The sequence below is a fragment of the Empidonax traillii genome, unplaced genomic scaffold (genome assembly GCF_003031625.1).
Source record: "Empidonax traillii isolate 1590-97213 ecotype Southwest subspecies unplaced genomic scaffold, ASM303162v1 scaffold745:size721762, whole genome shotgun sequence".
NCBI lineage: Eukaryota > Metazoa > Chordata > Aves > Passeriformes > Tyrannidae > Empidonax > Empidonax traillii.
The window spans coordinates 342,120-360,664 of NW_020955938.1; the positions used below are offsets into that span (position 1 = coordinate 342,120).

An 18,545-nucleotide genomic window follows, 5' to 3' on the forward strand; every position below is an offset into this window, starting at 1 on the left:
TAACACCAGAAAAAAACCCCATAGAATTTCCATACCAGTAGTAAGCTACAAACTTCATTGCAGGTAAGCTCTCTTGCATAATTACATAAAGCTTAACTTTCTTGGTGAAAATTTAATAACCCTGGATATAGGTTTTTAATAGGGCCCTTTGGGAAAAGCAGGGCAGGGTGAGTCAATGAACTGCAGAAAAAAAAGCTGAAAAGAGATAGGACTGAGTTGGCACTTGCTCTCTCACAAACCATCAAATTACTAGAAGCTTCTCAGTTTAGTTAGATTTTTCCCTGTCTCGTTGAACACATGCAGAAAGAGTTACACTCCACCACTTCAGAAAATTCTCAACTGAGTGCATTATGCATGAACAAATTAAATTTAGGCTCTAGGACAAAACAAAACAAAACAAACAAAACAAAACAACCAAAAAACCACAACCAAAACCAACTCTGTCACATTAAAGTCTTCTGCCAAATACAATCCTTCAAGCATTCCTAAGAGTATTGCAAATCTTAATTCCTTTTAAGAGAAGCTTGTATTTAATTGTTACATCTTAAAAAAGGATCAAGAATGCCACACTCATGATAGGCCAGTCAGTAATTTACGCGTGCCCTGAGCCAGTTGGTAAATGGCTCCTCTACTTCATGACTGAAGGGCTGCTGTTTCCAGCTCTTCAATCTACCCCTCTACACGCAAATTAAACTTCCAAGGTTTTTACCTTCTGGAGGTAACACTCTGCTAACTCAGCAAGCTTAATGAAAGAACCCAAAATTCTTAGCCTGCCCCCAGGTGAGGATGATGCTGTTAACACAGCTATTAGCCATGTTTCAATGAACCTGCTGCATATGGCACACCACAATTAGCGTTACGAACGGCAGCAGCAGCAGCATTGGAGGGAGCATAAAATCGTGGAATAATTAAGACTGGGAGACCTCTAGAGATCACCTTGTCAAACCTCCTGCCTAAAGTAAGCCTAATTTCAAAGTCACATCACACTGCTCAGGGCCTTGCCTGAGTATTGCAAGGTTGTTTAGTTTATGCCAGGCCCCAGTGCCAGTAATATTCAAGTCTTACTGTATATTTCTTTTCCTTATATTCAATGGGAATTTTCCTTGCAGCTCGTGAATCTTCCCACTATGGTCCTCTGAAAAAAGCCTGACTCCATCTTCTCTGGAGCCTTCTCCATCCTCCTCTAACCCTTCTGGAGGTCGCAGACTCCTAGAAGCTACTCCCTAGGTCTTTGCTTTTCCAGGTTAGGCAAAACCAGTTCCCTCAGACTGATGAGACTTTTATTTTCTAACAACTAGGACATTAGTGGGTGGTTATCTGTCTCCCACTATCCTTTGCACGGCAGAAACGTCAGACTTTGGGATTTTTCACTTCTAATTTTAGTTCCTATAGAAAGCAAGCACACGCCCCCCAACTTCCCATAGATACATCTGCTATTTGTTCTAGGGAATGAGGACAGGGGACAAAACTTGCCTAGCATCCAACAAGTCTGTTCCATCTGCTTTGCCACACTTCAGAATTATTCTTGGCCCGTGGCAGAAAAGGAGCAGGGGCAAGCCTTGATCTCCACTGGATACCTACATTTACCAGGGGAGAAACAAGCTCTGAAAATCCATAAAGTAGTTAAAGACCTCTCTTTTGAAAAGAGGCCTTAATTAAGCCGGATGACAGGCTGTCATTACAAGAAATGCCTTGAGGCACCTCATTTATTCAGCCAGCCCAGGTGCCATCCACTGTCGGCTTTCAGAGAGGCAGCAAAACCCCTGATGGTCCCACTGCCCTGGCAAAGGAAGGCACAGGCACAGCCTGGGAGGCAATCACTTCTCACCACACAACCAGCCCTCCCACAGCTGGCTTTCATGGAACAATGTTTCTCTCAGCAGAACAAGAAACAAAAGAAGAAGAGGAGGAAAAAAAAAAAAAAAGTGTTTGGATCTGTATTTTGTCAACCAGCACACATAAAACAAACACTGTTGTAAAACCAGAAAGGAGAAGCCAAACTTTTCCTGCCTCTCACAAGGGAAGGAGTTCAGAAGCCCCTGGTGATGCAGCCTATTGCACGAGGCCTTCATTGTGGTAAAACCCCACCGGTGCCACCAATTACCAACAGTCTAAGATAAAAATTGACCCCAAGAAAACATTCAAAGTGCAGTCCCTCTCGCAGTTCTGCAGCAAATCCTGCTATGCTTGCCCACACTTGTTTAGTGCTTCAGTAGCAGCAATGAAACTAAAACAGAAAGGACAGACTACCATTCTGCTATTTCTTCCTAATAGTAGACAACTTCCAGTCTGCACATGGCTCATCTCATTTCACCAGTTAGCACTGGAAAAGCCTATCTCCCCATCCACGTGTAGGCAGGGACTGTCCCTACCATCACACTCAGCCCGTCAGCCCAGTTCAGAGGATGGTTGTCTTTCACAGCTCTCATTCCTATATTTTTCTCCCCCCTTGTGGGTATGGGGAGAAAAGGATTTACTCACACCTAGCTATTCTGGAGTTTGACAGAGCGGTTAGTTGAGATATTCAACCTCCTTTTTTTAAATTTATTTATTTGTTTAGAATCGTCGTGCAGGTGGAAAGAAATTACCAATTCCGAAGCTCTAAAGAGAAGGAAAACAAAATTCCAGATTTGTGTTTAATGTTCTCCTGTTTGTATCCGTTCTGCAAAGAAATAAAACGTGCTGTAAAAGCTAACTTTATCTCACCTGGGTTTTTTGAATGCAACTTTAGTATTCGGTCCCCAGCGCAAAAGCAATCCATATGTTTTCCTTTTTATTGCACAAATAAGCCTGATTTAAGCTCCTAATGTAAAACCAACTGAACATCGAAAATCCATAAGAATATGACAGTACAGAGATACAAGAAAACCTCTGATTTCTCAGGTAACATTTCTAAACACAATGTAGTTTTATTTCAGAACCATTAATGTATTTTTTCCCTAAAATTTCCAGCTGAGAGCTTGTCACAGCTGATGATTAAGTTACCATCAGAGCAAACCTTCAGGGATAGCCCAGGCTAAGTCCCAGTTCTATTGCAGTTGTTTGATAAGATGTACACAGCATTTCCGAGATTTCATTTCTGACTGGCAGGGTGTAATAAATTAGGAAACAGAAGTGACATCCCTTATCAAACCTTAACCCAACTGCCTATTTTTAGACCTGATCCCCAGACTCAGGTTTCAGAAGACACTTTCATATAAGTTTATTTAAATAACAGTAATACTTATCTATTTGCAGGCTAGCAGTTCAAAGCATTCAGTGCCTTAATCTGCTTTGAATTAGTCCTTTGCATCTGCTATTATGCTTCAAAGAAATTACTTCAATTAAGTTTAATTACTTCTTTCCACAGCTTTGGATACAGCCCTTATTATATTTCATTACTTTTCCTCATAGACTGCACAACAAATAGATGACTAATAAAAGTACAAAACCAAGGAAACTATTAAGCAAGTACATTACATATACATAACAATACTGTACATGTATCACGCTAATTAAGTTATTATCATAGTCTGCAATCATACAAATGGAATATTAGGAAGGAACTTTTCACAGAAGATCAGCAAAACCTGACTCGTTCTTTCAAGTCTTTAAATACCTTTCTTACTGAATTTACAAGTGGTTTAAAACTCCTGAAAGGAAACAAGCTTATTAAAGCACTGAAATAATTTATGCTTTTTACTCAAGAGTATATTAAAGAACATCATCTAGACAGTGAGCTGGTTACCAATTACACTCCTCTGTACTCTGCTTGTCCAGCAGTTACAGAAGTATGCAAAACAGCTCTAGTCTTTCCAGTCATCTGGAATACCATACCCATGATTCAATACAGATCCTATAATTTCACTTCTTTTTTCCAACTTCAGATGGTAGGAAAGATGAAGTAAAGCCATGGTAGCACTACGAAAGTAAAGCAATTCTTCCCATTTCATTTGGATGAGAGGTCACAAGTGCTGACTTGAAAAACAGAGCGTAACTCGCTTATGTAAAATGATTAATGACTATTTTGAACCAAAACAATCCTATGCCCACTAAACAGAAATATTAGGTCAATGTTAATGTAACATTTTTGGTCCAAGCAATGAGGTAACGTTTACAAGTCCCCTCCAACCCAAACCATTCTATGACTCCATGAAAACAGCAGGTTTTTTGTTGTTAGTCATAAAATACTGATAAACAATAAAAGTAACCGTTAATAAAGTGCATGGCTATTTTCAGAACTCTTTACTGACTGAAGAAACATATGAGTAGCCATCACACATCTCAGGCTGCTGGAGACTTGAAGGTCTTGAAGACTGAATAACAATTTCAAAACTCATTTTCATTTAGGACCTTCTTGAGGCCCAGAAGGAAATTCAACTCTCTGGCCTTATTCGTGAGGGGCTTAGGACTTCCCTCTGAGACCAAGGTTGGGCAAACAGAGAAAAAACAAACTTTAAAAAAAGCAACACTTCTCAGTGTCACTGATAATATTTCCCTGCAGATTCTGAAGCTGAACCCAAACTACAATCCCTGTCCACGTATCTGCGACCTGCACGATTTCTGCCTTTTGGGGGATGCTCTTCTCGCTGTACAATTGTTCTGTGCTGCAAAGGGCCTCAGGCAGATTTGAGGCTGATGATCTGAGGTTAAGAGGTAAAACAGAGGAGCTCCAGTTGCAGTTTGCAGTGGGAACAAGGACACCAAAGTCAGCTTCTCCCCTGGAATCAATGAATGGTGAGTAGTGATAAGGCCTCGTGCAAGATTTCGGTGGGCAGAAGAGCACAGCCCATCTCCTGGTGAATTCATGAGTGCCACCAACTGTAACATCAGTTTTAGCAAATACTGAAAGCTCACTTTTCAGAAATGCTTGTTTTACAACCCTCATCTGAAATACCCCACCAAGCTGCAGACAAGGTGACCGAGTCCCCATATTTAGGATTCCGAGGAGCAAGTGTGGTTACAACGGGGGAAGCTTCTACGACCTTTCCAGGTCCTCAATTCTCCATTTCCACCTCAAGTGACCTGGCAAAACCACTAAGATACCTTAACTGGTTTAATGAAATATGAGTGGGCAAGTGGCAGCAAACACAAAGTAAAAACACAGTATAAACTGCATTTCAGAATAAGAGTTGTGAACTTCAGAGATAGAATTCCAGGTCCCTGTAACAGCTACAGGTAATTTACTGCTGGCTGAGAGAACACGGACACTCAAGTAAGGATGTCATTCAAGAAGCGTTCCCAAAAGGTGCCATTTGTTTTCTCTTGTTTGGACTGTTCAGTGTCTCTTTCCTCTTGCCACTTCCCTTTCTCAAGAAAAACATTTAGTAGAGTAAGACTCATTTTTCTGTAAAACATTTTTATGCCCCGTGGAAGGAAATGAAAAAGAGACAGAAAAATGATAGAGACGCACACAGAGACAGCTGTCTGAAATTCTCCCAGTAATCATATGGAAAAACAAGTTTTTCTTTTGGCAAAGCTTCCATGCCCCGATTACCAAAGATGTGCCTTCAACTAGTTTTTTCCCCCCACATTCCACAGCTCCCAAAGATACCACAGAATGAGTCAGCCTCATTCCCCATTCCATTTTTTGAAATGCCTTTTTTTTTTTTTGTCTCTACATGAGAAGCGCTAATAGAAAGCTCTCTTCTGTTAACAGCTCATTTTTACCTGACTAACTTGTCACAGTTGAATGCAAACACAGGGAAATTACAACAGATCACCCGACATGCAGTAACTTGTAAACAACTTATCCACTTGGCAGGGAGGGCTGAGCTAGAAAAGTTTTAGTAAAACTATAAGGAATTTTAATAATCAGATAAGCCCCTGACAAATCAAACCAAACAAAGTTGTATAGGAATTTTATTCTGGTGTAACTGCATCCCACAGCAGAACACAACACATGAAAACGTGAAAGCCTTCTAGCCTTTCTGAATTAACCCAAAAGATAAAGTGATTTCCAGTTACGAAGAAGGGCCGGATCATAGGAATTTTAAGGAGTATGTACATAAAACAAAAGCACATTATTTCATAATCTCATGCAAAATAATGTAATAATAATTATTCAAAATATACCAAGAAATACCTTACTGGCCTCAATGATAACAGTAGTAAATATTACTATTTAATATGTATATTAAAGAGTTAATAGATACACATTGTTATTTCTTACACAGAATGTCATCTCATCATTCCAAGAAAATAATGAAGTTTCAATAGATTTAGAGGAAACTAAAAGCTGATGACTAACCAAGGCTTGTGAAACTTTCCAGTAAAAAAGAAATGAATAGGCATTTGGTTTCTGGCTTTTCCTATTTAGAATTAAATCACCAAGTCTCATGTTGCTACATGCTCAGGAGGACATTCCCTTTGCCAACCCCTGGCAAACTTTTCCTAGTTAGTGACATCACATATAATTTTAAGGAGAAGAATTTTAGAAGCAGACATAAAATACCTAATCCTTCACCAAACCAACATGCAAGGAATACACTGTCAGAAGAGACAGGAACTATAAATAATTCATTCTGCATATCTTCTGTACAAAGTGCTGTTCCCATGAAATAAACATGTTTTTCTGATTACTTCCAACTGCTCCACACCTGCCATCTTACCTGCCTAGGCTGGCATTCCACAGCCTATTGTTAATGCAAATTGCTGAATAGCATATCTTTCCTAGGAAGCTACTGATTCATTTGATTATTAGCAAATGTGGTGCCCTCATGTTAATTTTAAAGTGTCACATGCTGTGCAGGTAGACAAGAACTGCTCAAAAGGACTGCTTTTAGGTAACACAAGCCATCGCTCCTGAACAGCATCACTTACAAGATCTCAAGTCATAAACCCATTCATTTCAGTTCCAGTCTCAACTTTGTTCTTCTCAATAGTAAAGATGAAAAAAAAAAAAAAATTCCAGCATGGCATTTTATCCACTTTCAAATACATAAACCAAAAATTGTCCTGTTTTTCAGGTGCTTCTGCTAAAATGATCAGAAGAAAAATAACTTCTTATTTTCACTACAAATCCCATTTATATACATTTTGTGCTGATAACATAACTGTAGTTGATTAACTGATTTTAAAAAATGGTTTACCTGTCCAGCTCCTGGAAAGCATATGATTGTACTAATATAAGGATATCTTTCTCGATATAACTTGTGACACTACCATCAAAAGCATCTGTTTAACCATGCAAAGGTAATATTTTTATAACCACAGGGTGTTTCTGAAGAGGAATGGGGGAGTACAGAAGAAGAGACAGCTCAATATTTGCCATTTTCTGAGTTGACACGCAGCAATTCACGCCTCATCCAGCCACATTTTATTGTGTTCTCAGACAGGAACACAACGTGCCCTACAGTCACATTGTCCTTTTACAGTCTGTGTTCCCATTCTGTAGAAACCACTGAAGCCGCTGGAAAAGCAGTGACCTTCCTTACCTCAGCAATCCGTGGGTTTATTTACAAGAACCACTACGCAAAACGCAGCAGGTGCAGGGGTTTTTGGCAACAGCAACTTCATCCCGTGTGAGTGTTTGATGCTGACAACAGCAAAGCAACTTCTCCCTGAGCTTTAAGAGATGACAGAGCCCAAGGCAGAGTTTTGCCTTACTTACTGGGAATACATCCAATAAATAGAGCTGCCTTTACCCACCTTGTTCACAGATCCCCACAAAGATCAATTCTTCCTAGCTCCTGGACAGAGACCTCAGAGAGGTCTCAAACGCTAGCAAGGTAAAATATCCCTCCACTTCTTCTTTGTTATCTACGTGCACACGCCCAACCTTCTGTGCTATGAGTCAGACCATGGATGGAGAGCAGCTGATAGGCAGAAGAAAGTACTGGGAAAGCGTCGTGGATAACAGCCACAAAATAAATGATCTATTTAACATCTGAAAACAAAACTAAAAAGCTAAAACAAATTTACAATCAATAGTTTGATTTTTCTGTCACAAAACAGCTCTTTCTTTTATGGTAGAAGCTGCCCTGGGGAGCAGATGGGTCCAAAAAATTATATTCATCCATCAGCCACAAAGACGACACAGAGATTCAATTTTCCATTTCACGTGTGATCATTTGACCTTTTCCTTTCCTAAAAAATACACAAAAAACCCTTTTTTTTCCCCACCTCTTTAAGCAACACCTCCCTCCAAAAAAAAAAAAAAATCCCTCTTAAAAAAGAGTCAATTTGCTGCTTAGATACTGCTTCCCTGGGAAAAGATGAAAGAATAGATCACCATGTCCAGTGCTACACTATTGGAAGGCACGTAGATACTACTGGAATGAACCATGACAAAGGAACAGAACAAAAATGCTAAAAGCTCTGCCTTTTTCAACTAAACGCAGAGATGTTGTGATAGTTGTGATTAAAACCTAAAAAGTGAGAACTTTTAAGCTGTATTTCAGACTCCCTTAATCATGGATTTTGGGCTATTGTCAGAAAACAAGGTATGCTTTTTTTTTTGTTGCCATCTCACCAGAAAGAAGAGCACATCTGTCCTAAATCTCAAGGGGTTCAATATGTTATGTCAAACTACAGGAATTTGCTGCTTCCTGAGATGGTTTCTGTCATTCTATGACATGCCAAGTTATCTGCCATTTGTGACTTCAAAATAAAAACTGAAAAAAAAAAAAAAAAAGGACAGGATCTAAACCACTGAAGCTCACGCACAAGTCTGCAAAGAGGCTGAATCTTGAACATGTGATTACCACAGAATGTTTTGGGTTGGAAGGGCCTTACAGATCACCTGCTCAAACAGCACACAAGGACAGTGCATCCCCAGGGAGGGGGGAATCCTAAAACATCTGGATGCCACATGCTTCACTGCTTAAAGATGAACTGCAAGGCAAAAACCTTTCCCCCGTTACTGCTTCGACACCCAGCTACTCAAATATATGAGACACTTCATCGTTTCATGCTGGTTTTGTGGTTTTAGTTTTCACACCTCTAAGTCAAGACATAAAACCCCCAGTTTTAAACCAACTGAATATGCTTACACTGGAGATTTCCTTGGTTTAGCTACACGGGCATCAAAATCAAATTCATTCAACCAAAGCAAGTTCTCTTGTAGGACTAGACTGACTAGAGTGCTGTTCCTTTCTGGGAGGGGACTAATTATCCCTGAAGTATAATTAGTTTAAGGTCATTGCAAGCAAAGAGTGAAAAGTGGTTTTACACATCTTAGAATTTAATTTTCTCTAAGTTTTCAAGAAGCCAACATAATAAAGAAATGCATGACAAAATTCCACATACCACACTCCATAAAATCTCACATAGTAATTAAGCACCACTGGACCATGATACAGCAAATCCTAGCCCTGCACATTGCCAGGTTCATTAATGCAGCTTCATTTACTTCGGAGCAATTTAGAGGTGAACAACGTAGAGCAACAACAAGAAGAACAACAAAAGGTATTTAAAATAGAAATATCCAGTGTAGAAGGAGCATTAGAAAGAATTAAAAATGGATTTTTGCCAGTTCTGTTTGGGAAGGGGGAGGAGAATGGCAAAAATTACCCAGAGCAAATAAGAATGGAGTGATCCACAAGAAACCTGGTTACCACCAGAAATCCCAGTTCTTCTCTGTAAGCCCTCACTGCATCCACCTGTTACATTCCAGCTCATTTGTGAATACCTCATAGGGGGCATATTTACACCTTCCCTCCCTAGAGATACAACCACATACTCCTAGGAATGATTTCAGTCCCAACAGAGGCACCGCAGCCCACAAAACTGGTGATGGTCAGGTTAAGACAGGCTCAGAAGGGAGCTCAGCTTGCAGCAAACCTGCAGCAAATTCAGCCAGTGCTGAAATGAACCCCCAGAGCAGCATCCTCCCATAAGCAGGGGAGGTCACCTTTGCTCCTTTCCCTAGGATCCCTCCATGTCAGAGGACAAAACACAGCATGAGCAGCAAACAGGATCCAAGAACGACTCTCAGTGCAGGAAAACGGATGGATGCCATGCATAAACATTGCTGCAGTCCATTTAACAGTCAAGGCAGAACGTGAATTATCTTGGACCTGATTCAAGCAGGATATAGAGGTCATCTCCATGGAAGGGTCTGCGTCCTGCAAATCCCTAGCAGTGAATGGATTTATGGTGAGACTCGTCGCCTGCTCTGCACCCAGAGGACACTGAGACAGAGAATGTGCTTTTGATGGTGTAGAAATTTGAGAGGAAACATTTACAATCTTTGTCATGTACATAAATGTTAAAAAAAAAAAAAAATCAATTAACATCTAAATTTCCAGGATTACAAGCATCCAAACACCAGGATCACATTCTTTCAGATCTTCTGCTTCTCCCCTTTGAACAACCACTTGCCAGGGTGGAAAATTTAATGTAATGAGATCAGCTTTGCTATTTTAGTCTCAAAAGTGCAGATGGAGCATATGCCTGTAGATAGAAATGTTATCTGTATTACTGCAGTGTCTGAAGACCCCAATCAGACACAGGCCACTGAACACTCAGAGAAAACTCTCAAGGAAAATTCCTTCCAAAAGCAGTACACCACGTGAGCTAAGGAGAAAATGCAACCTGTGACTGTAATTTAACCAGTGGAGATAATCACAGAGAGGAAACAAGCAAAAAGATCATAGATGAACACACAGTTATGGTCAACTTTGACAGCATCCTCCAGAAAACAGTTACAAGCATGTTCTTGAAGGGTTTTGTTTATTTGTAACCAGTAAGTTATGTTTTGCAAAACAGTTCTTTCAATCTTTGAATTACCCTTTAAAAATACTAAAGGAACTATGGATTTGAGGTGGTCACTTGCTTACTTAGAGAGAACTCTCAATCAGCTTTATTAATAAGAACATTGCACCATATTATACAAATACTATTTAAACCACAGAGTTTCACTGAAGGTCTCAGCTCACTTGTGATCTCTGCTGGTACAAGGTCACATCCAGCCTCTAGGCACATGAAACCTCTGTTAGCACATAAACCAGAAGGAAACACCCTTCAAGATTTCATGCTTAGTCCTCCCTGGACATGATTTTTTTTTTTTTTAAATTATATTTTAAGCCTGCAGAGTTATAAATTGTACTATGATGACAACATAATAGACCTCCATCATCTTCTTCAAACCTCCATTTAAAAAAAGAAGAGTTTGGAAATAGGGTAAGATATAATCCCCTGCAAAGTTCAGCATGTGCAAACTATGTTACCTGTTCTATTTGCTTTAAAATATCACGGTCCAAGTCCTCGGTGGGAGATGTCAAGATTTTACAGAATGTTGTATTTTTTGTAAGATAACGGGTACTTTGAAATACCATTTCTTCAGTTATGCAACAAGTGGATTTTAAGTAATTTATTCAGTAACATCTGTCATCATTTTCAAGAGTCAGTGGCTGATACAGCACAATTCAGGGACTCGGATATCGTTAGGGATAACAGTGGCTGCATAACTAGCAATCACTGCTAATCTAGTAATTGGCAAGGTGACATGTAGCTACCATAGTAACCAGCATAAGATCAACTGTTTGCTTCCAAGAGATGCCTACACTTCACTCAGCTATTCTGCCACACTTTTTAAAGTCACGACGGAGAAAATAAAAACACATCAAGGCATTCTGGAACTTGCCTCCTCCTCTGCTTTTCTGTAGCAGAAGAGAGAATTCCTCAGAAGAGGATTTTCACAGGTTTGGCCAAGAGGGTCCCACTACTGAATAGGAAACAAAGTTTCTGGAGCCACGATCAGGGACAGCCCCATCAATCTTAGGCAGGGAGGGTGCACAACAAACACCAGAGGGACAAGCAGGCACCCCTGGAAGAATCACCTTCCCAAGCATTTCTGCACAAGCTGCACACAGATGATTTCATGCAGTGGTCATGCTAAAAGGAAATCTTGATAATCTAAAGGTCACACGCCTCTTCTAATATGCTCTTAACCACTCTAAGTAACTCCAGTTAATTCTTAAGAGCCTCCTCTGCGCTTCTCACTTAACAGACACCTCTATCCAATCTCATTTCTATTAAACTCTCACTCATACAGAACTCCAGCATTTAATCAGTCTCAATAGCTTTGGCAGGGGCTTAAAAATCCGGGAACAGAAGAGGGAGAGCCATGAGGCAGAGCCACAGAGACACTCAGGGCTGAAGTGGAAACAACACCCAGTTGTTCTGGCTTCCCATCCAGTGTGCCCCCATCTGCTTCAAATTTATACCTATAGATATTTATTTTTGATTAATTTTTTTTCCTGTTTCCACACAAACTACTGACTGAATAAACAGGAGAGTCAGGGAAAACCTAAGGGAAAGCAGGAGGGTGTTGTTGACAAGTTTATGTTTTCATGAAGGAATTAGCCTGGTGTAACCTCAAAATATATTTACTATTTTGAATTTCCTTGTTAGGGAAAAGCTTGAGAAGTACCTGTAGGCATTACATTAAAAACTTAAACACCATTAAGTATCTTTACCTGGACATTTAAATGACTCCTAAGGGGTGCCTGCCTGAGAAAATCCAGCCTGCCTTATGGCAGAGCTAATCTTCTCATCATATCTGTTTCACTTTTTATCCTTCCACCTGCCTGTATTAACAAGATTAAGAATTAACCTGGAAGACGGATGTCTCTCAAGGGAATACCAATTAATCTATTGATTTAATCATCAGAATAAACCAAATGTAGCTTCAGGCCTGGGCAAAGGGAAGATGTTGATTGTGTTATAATTCAAACTCTAAGGCATGCTTGTGGCAGGCTGTGTCACCAGACTGTGCAGGGGAAACAACTGGGAGGGAGGGAAAACAGACACTGGAGTTTTCTTTTAAAAAAACATTCTTATTTAAGTGTTACAGCCAGAGGGAAGATTTTGCACATGATCTCTCCACGTAGTAAAAAAAAAAAAAAAAAGTTAGAAATTCTGGATTACGTGCAGATCCAAGCTAAGTCATTGAGGGAGCGTTTAAAAAGGAGTGCACACACCCATCTTTGGGAAACCAGGTTCCATTCACAGAGCTTCATCCCAAGTCACAACTCTCAGTTATGTTACTGCTGTCTGATTAAAGGACTTTGTTACTCTCTATCTCCAAGCAGAACATGCTAGTTCACAGAAGTTTCTGGCCTTGCAGCAGACCTTGCCTTTTTTATTAATATAAACTGCCACAACACATGCTCAAGACAGAAAACTCGAAAAACATTCCTGTACCACTGACCCACTAGCAGAGAATGAATGAATGAAAAGAGGAAAACAGCGCAGCAAAACAAGAAGTTGTTCAGGATTGGATTCATGGAGACACAGGAACACTCATTATCTGGATACTGTTTTGAAGCTTTGCAACTTATCCACTTTGTTGATACGCTGAGGGCAACTGCTGTGAGAGGCCACCCCAAAGTTTGGGATAATCAACTCTTTCCTAGAAGATCAGATCGCGAATAACAAAGAACACACAGATCAGTTTCATTTGCGAAAAATGAACAAAGAGCGAACGTCCTCAAAACATCCGCGGAAAGCGGCAGCGAGGCAGAGAGCGAAGGGAGCTGAAAACAAACCGCTTTCGAGTCGGAAAAGTGACAGCCCTGCAAGGAAACAAACGCTGTGTGTTCCCAACTGACCGCACTTCCGCCTCCTCCCCTTCCATTCAACACTCGCTGCTAGGGATGCTCCCTCCATCTACATCACATGCGGGTTGAAAAAACACTTTTCTCTCGGTGAGGAGAGCAGGCTGGAGAAAGCACACGATCACGCGGGTAAGTTCACGCTTATATTTGCTGGCACGGAGGGGGAAAGCGCTCCATCAAATAGGTTGCTCGATTAGATAAACGCAGTTGAATATTAAGTATAATTGTGCGGAGCATGTGGATCTTGAGCAGATTCGGCAGGGGAGTGCGTGCTTAAGGAGCAACTTGGGCACAGCTGTGTACATCTGCGACCTTTGCTTTAAAAGCAGTAAATGCTGCAAGGTTAGAAAAAGAAAGTAACTTCCCCATTTTGCCCTTTGTATGGGGAGTCTGTTGCCCAAAGGCTATTGTTCCTGAAATGAAACCAGGGTAGACAAAGTCAGCTGAGATAAACCAGAGCCCCTCTCCCCCCTCCTGTTATTCACTACACACTTCCCTTCCCACTAGCTCACAGCTCTGACAATGCAGGGAAAGAGGAAAAGAATGGCAGAGGGAAGCAGAGCACAGCTGTAAGTTGCAGAATATCTCCATATTCATTCGCCAAACAAAGCCAGTACTCAAAAAGACAACGAAGATGCAATAGGATCGCACGGAATCCATGCCTCTGAGCAGCGAGGGGCTCTCCAACAATGCATTCAAGCAACAGATAGAGATTTACCTTCAAAATGCAGGCCATGTTCTTTCTCTATCCTTCCTACCACAGAGCAGCAGGATTTTCTACTTTGTGAGCAGCAGTTCCAGTGTCAGGCAAAAGGCTGGCAGAGCTGCACAACTGCTAAGAGCCTACATTCCTGTAGATCCAAATAGAGGTAACCACGCATCCAGGATCCGTTAGTCATATCAGTCTTTTTATGCCCCGTTTGTTCCACCCATCAGCTCCTACCACTGGCTGGGAGCCAGCCCAGCACCTCCCCTCCGTCACATGACGGAGTTTGATTCATGGCTCCAGCGTGTATTTTCGTAAGCTCCAGGACGCTCTCGCGCAGCGCTAGGCGTGCTGGAGTGGCAATCTGTACCTTGCAGATGTTTTGCAATGGCCGCAAATCAAGCTGCACGTTTATAATTAATCCCTCTGCAGCTCTCTAAATGCTCTCGGAAGGCAGCTGCTGCCAGTTGGGCAGGAAAAGTCCAGAGTCTCTCTCTCTCTCTCTCTCTCTGTTATTAGGGCTCTAAAAATCCTTATGCTGCTTGTTAGAGTGCAGTATTGTTTTATGTTCAGCCCTTTTCACTGTGCAGCAGGCTTCCCTTTTGTCTGAGCTGCTGCCCTACAAGAAATAATCATTATCAGCAACCAACGCAAATACCCCACCAGCGGTGCTTGTGTTGTGCTGCACACACATCTTTTTGTGTAAAGGGCTGGTATCCATCACAGGGAATCCAAAGCATGGGTAGGTTTGTGAGGTGTTTTACATGTGCAATTGATAAAGACTGAAAACTTTCTTTGGACTTTCTTGTGCTGCAGTGGGGCTAAGCGCAGATTAATAAATTCAGCTGTTGAAGAAATCTTTCACTTTACATAATCTCATCAAATTATTATACTCTATACATCATAAAGGTTTAAATTCAAATTTATCACTTCCCTAGCTGTCTCTCTCCCCCCCCTTTTTCCCAGCGCCTCTCATTACTACATCTTGGAACCCTTCGCATTTTTTGTACTTGGCACCTTCCCTGTGTTCCTTTTGTGCCACATTGCCTCGCTCCTGCTGCTTTAATGCACACCAAAGCCCCCCCTCTCCCTTAAATTCCTTGTAGTGGGAGTCTTCCTCCCCTCTGCAGCAGCTCAGGGTACCTGTTTACGTGCAGCCACTCCACTCTGTTCATGTTATGAAACCGCTTACCAAGAGCTCTTCGATACGTGGAGGCCAGAAGGGGTTAGTGCTGCACTGCACATTTAATAACCAGCACTAGTTTTTCTGGGATATTTTCTGGGACTGAAAATATTCCTTTCACCTCTGTGAAAAAGTTTTCATCTGAGGCAAATGAAAAATATTTTATTCCTTTGCCACTCCCCACCTTACCAACTTCATAAAGAACAAGAGGAATGAGACTTGGAGAGAAATTGTCCTGAAAAGGTCAACCATTTCAACGTGTCCAAAGCGATGAGGGATTTCCAGTGAATTATATTCCTTAAGGAAAGCCAGAGGTGTGGGTAGGTGTCTTGTTTTAAGCATCTCTGAAATGCCTTGATTCTAAACAGCACATCAGACAAAATGTGGTGACCTTTGACTTTTAGGCCTTTTGTAAATGGACATTTATCTTTAAAATACTTCATCATTACTTCACACCAGCAACAGCCTCCCTCCCTCTGTGCCTCACCACAGTCCAAACACTTCATATTCACCAGACTGCTGAGATACTTGCATGATGCCTTTTTAAGGGCATAAAAAAAAGTAATTTCTTAGATTGTATGACAAGCAACTACAGGCCCTCTAAATTTGACTGAAAGACAGTCAAATAGATTTTCTGGAACAGTAAGAGTGTTTTAAGTGGCCATGAGGTTCCCACAGCTCTGTTGGCCATTCTCAGCCAACACGGATCCCTACAGAAGCAGCAGCTCTTGTTTCAGAAAATGTTCTGCTGGTGATGGTGAGCCTTGTGAAACACTGTGTTTGTTTCTGCAAACGCAGATGAAACTTGTTTTTTTTTTTTTCTTCCAGAAGTTATTTTAGAGAAAGCCTAAAGCCCTGCCTTTCAGACAGATTTCTTTCAGGAGGGGCATGAAATTTCTCTTTATTTTCTCCTGGTGACAAGAACCGAAGGTGTGACTCTAGCTGAGGTCACCACAAACAGTGACAGGAAGTCCAGCCTTAGGCTGAGCAAATTCCACCTCAGACAAACTACACAAGGAAATGCATCCACCAAATGATAGAAGCAAATAGCCATTGTAAGCACATCTTTTTCCATGAGCCTCATGAAGTGCTTTACCTGAACTTATAACACTCTTGAAATCAGCTTCAGGTCAAACACAGCTCATGCAAATTTCAGCCTGTAACTTTCTGCCCAACATTAACACGATTGTTGCTGCCTGGTAGGGATGTCAAAGATGGTATGAATCTGCTTTTCGAGTCCAGGTCATTGTGACAGGCCACACGAAGTCACTGCTTCTAGTTCTGAGGACAGAGACCTTGCATTATTTGGTACCTGGTTCAAGCCTTTCCAATACATTCCTATGGAAATGCTACCTTGGGGAAAATGTATTTGGGCATATTTGTTGTTTGGGCAGCAACCCCTTTCAGTTCTAGCTCTTAAAAACTAGTTCTGCCGTGATAAATCAATCCTTTGTGGAGAAGGCTGATCAAGCCTTAATTTGCAAAGATTAATGCAGCCACACAATAGCAGCATTCAAGAAAGAGTTTCTCTGTACTGCCAGTGTGGGTATTTCTGCTGGCCCGGGCTGTGCCATGAATATTGCTCGACTGGTTTGTTTGGTGAATGGACACCACGCCACTGGTGAAGCTGCACTTCCACCTGTGATAAGAACTTCAAAGTCAAACTCTCACAAATGGGTGGTAGACTTAAATATTAAGTTGATTTGTTAGTCCCACTCCCTATATTTTAATAAAGTGCACACTTGGAGAAAACCTGAAAGCTGTCATCTTCTCACTAATCATTGAAATGAGACACCACTTCATGTAGTGAAAACGTGCCAAAAGGGAAGAACCTGTTTGAACATTTGCTGCTACTATGAAGTTTTATCAGACAGGGATGACACCAGATGGCATTTCTCACCCTTCAGGTGGAACCTGAGCCAGTGGCAGAGTAACAGATCTCCTCCATTGTTATCCAGACATCTCCTCTTCCCAACCTTCTGTGTATCAATTTTTCCTTACCTCTTGTAACTCACCACTGGAGGTAAGTAATATAAGCTACTCAGCAGGCCAGTGTCATGACAAAGGTAGAAGATGAGATGACAAAAAGACAGCAGGTTGTGATTTAAATGGGAAATCTTGTCAGGTGATCTGTCCAAATGTTACACGGAGTTTTAATTTAAAACTCACAATGATCCTGACATTTCAGGTAAGAAAAAAAGGCTGGAGTGCTTCATTTCAGAGGTGAACTCCTGCTATACTCTGGAGTCCAGAAGCTGAGGAGAACATGTGGGACTTGATACAACCTGATTTCTACTGCCATTTTTCAGAAAATCCTTACAGATTAAAACGAGCATGTCATGTACACTGTAGTGAAAAAGCCAGTAGATACTGCCCTGCCCAGCTTCCTGCTCAGCACTGTTCATCTGCACCTTACTCAGCTGCAGGACAACCATGGTGCATTAAAACAAACAAACAAGGTTTATTCATGGAATACTTCTGCGTGTTTTACTGGCAGGAGACAAGGACTGCTCGGCACCATCAGGGCTATTAGAAATTCAGCTCATCACCTCAGCTATTATTCAGTGTCATGGTAACAATTTAGCACAGCCACACAGCACTTGCAGACCTTGCATGTTCTGGAGTTTCCCCCAGCCCCTTTCTAATGCACCTGTACAAACACACTCAAATCCAGGCCTCCCCACCTTTCTTTCAACTAAACATACTTGAAAAAAAAAAAAAAAAAATCAAGGGTTGGCCCACAAGACCATTTTAGGAAAAAAAAAAAATTCCCTTTGTTCTGCAACACAAGGCAAATCTTTCAAAAAGGTAAATGTTTTGCTATTTAATATCTATGGGGTATAAAGGATATCGTGTATCATAACCCTAATATTTAACTTGTATACGAAGCACACAATGCTGTCAACAAATATTTATGATTTAAAAGAAAATAAAAACATCCACAATATTTTTCAATGCAGGAATACTCAGAGACAAAGGTCTGTTGAAGTACCTGGAAGCAGAAAAAAAAAAAAGCAAACCCCTACAGATTAGTAATCCTCTCAGTCTGCTGTCATTTTATTTTTGAATGCATGCTCATTTGAGAAATTCAGGTTTCTGTTTTCAAAACTGCTTA

General features: G+C 41.0%; 1 protein-coding gene across 1 annotated transcript in view; it reads right to left on the bottom strand.

Moving 5' to 3' along the window:
- Nucleotides 1-14,563, bottom strand: part of ST6GALNAC3 (ST6 N-acetylgalactosaminide alpha-2,6-sialyltransferase 3) — a 207,781-nt gene extending 193,218 nt beyond the window's left edge. The window contains exon 1 of the mRNA XM_027900671.1: nucleotides 14,260-14,563. Within this exon, the coding sequence (XP_027756472.1) occupies nucleotides 14,260-14,277 (18 nt within the window). The 5' untranslated portion in view covers nucleotides 14,278-14,563. The remainder of the gene's footprint in view (nucleotides 1-14,259) is intronic.
- Between the last annotated feature and the right edge of the window lie 3,982 nt (nucleotides 14,564-18,545).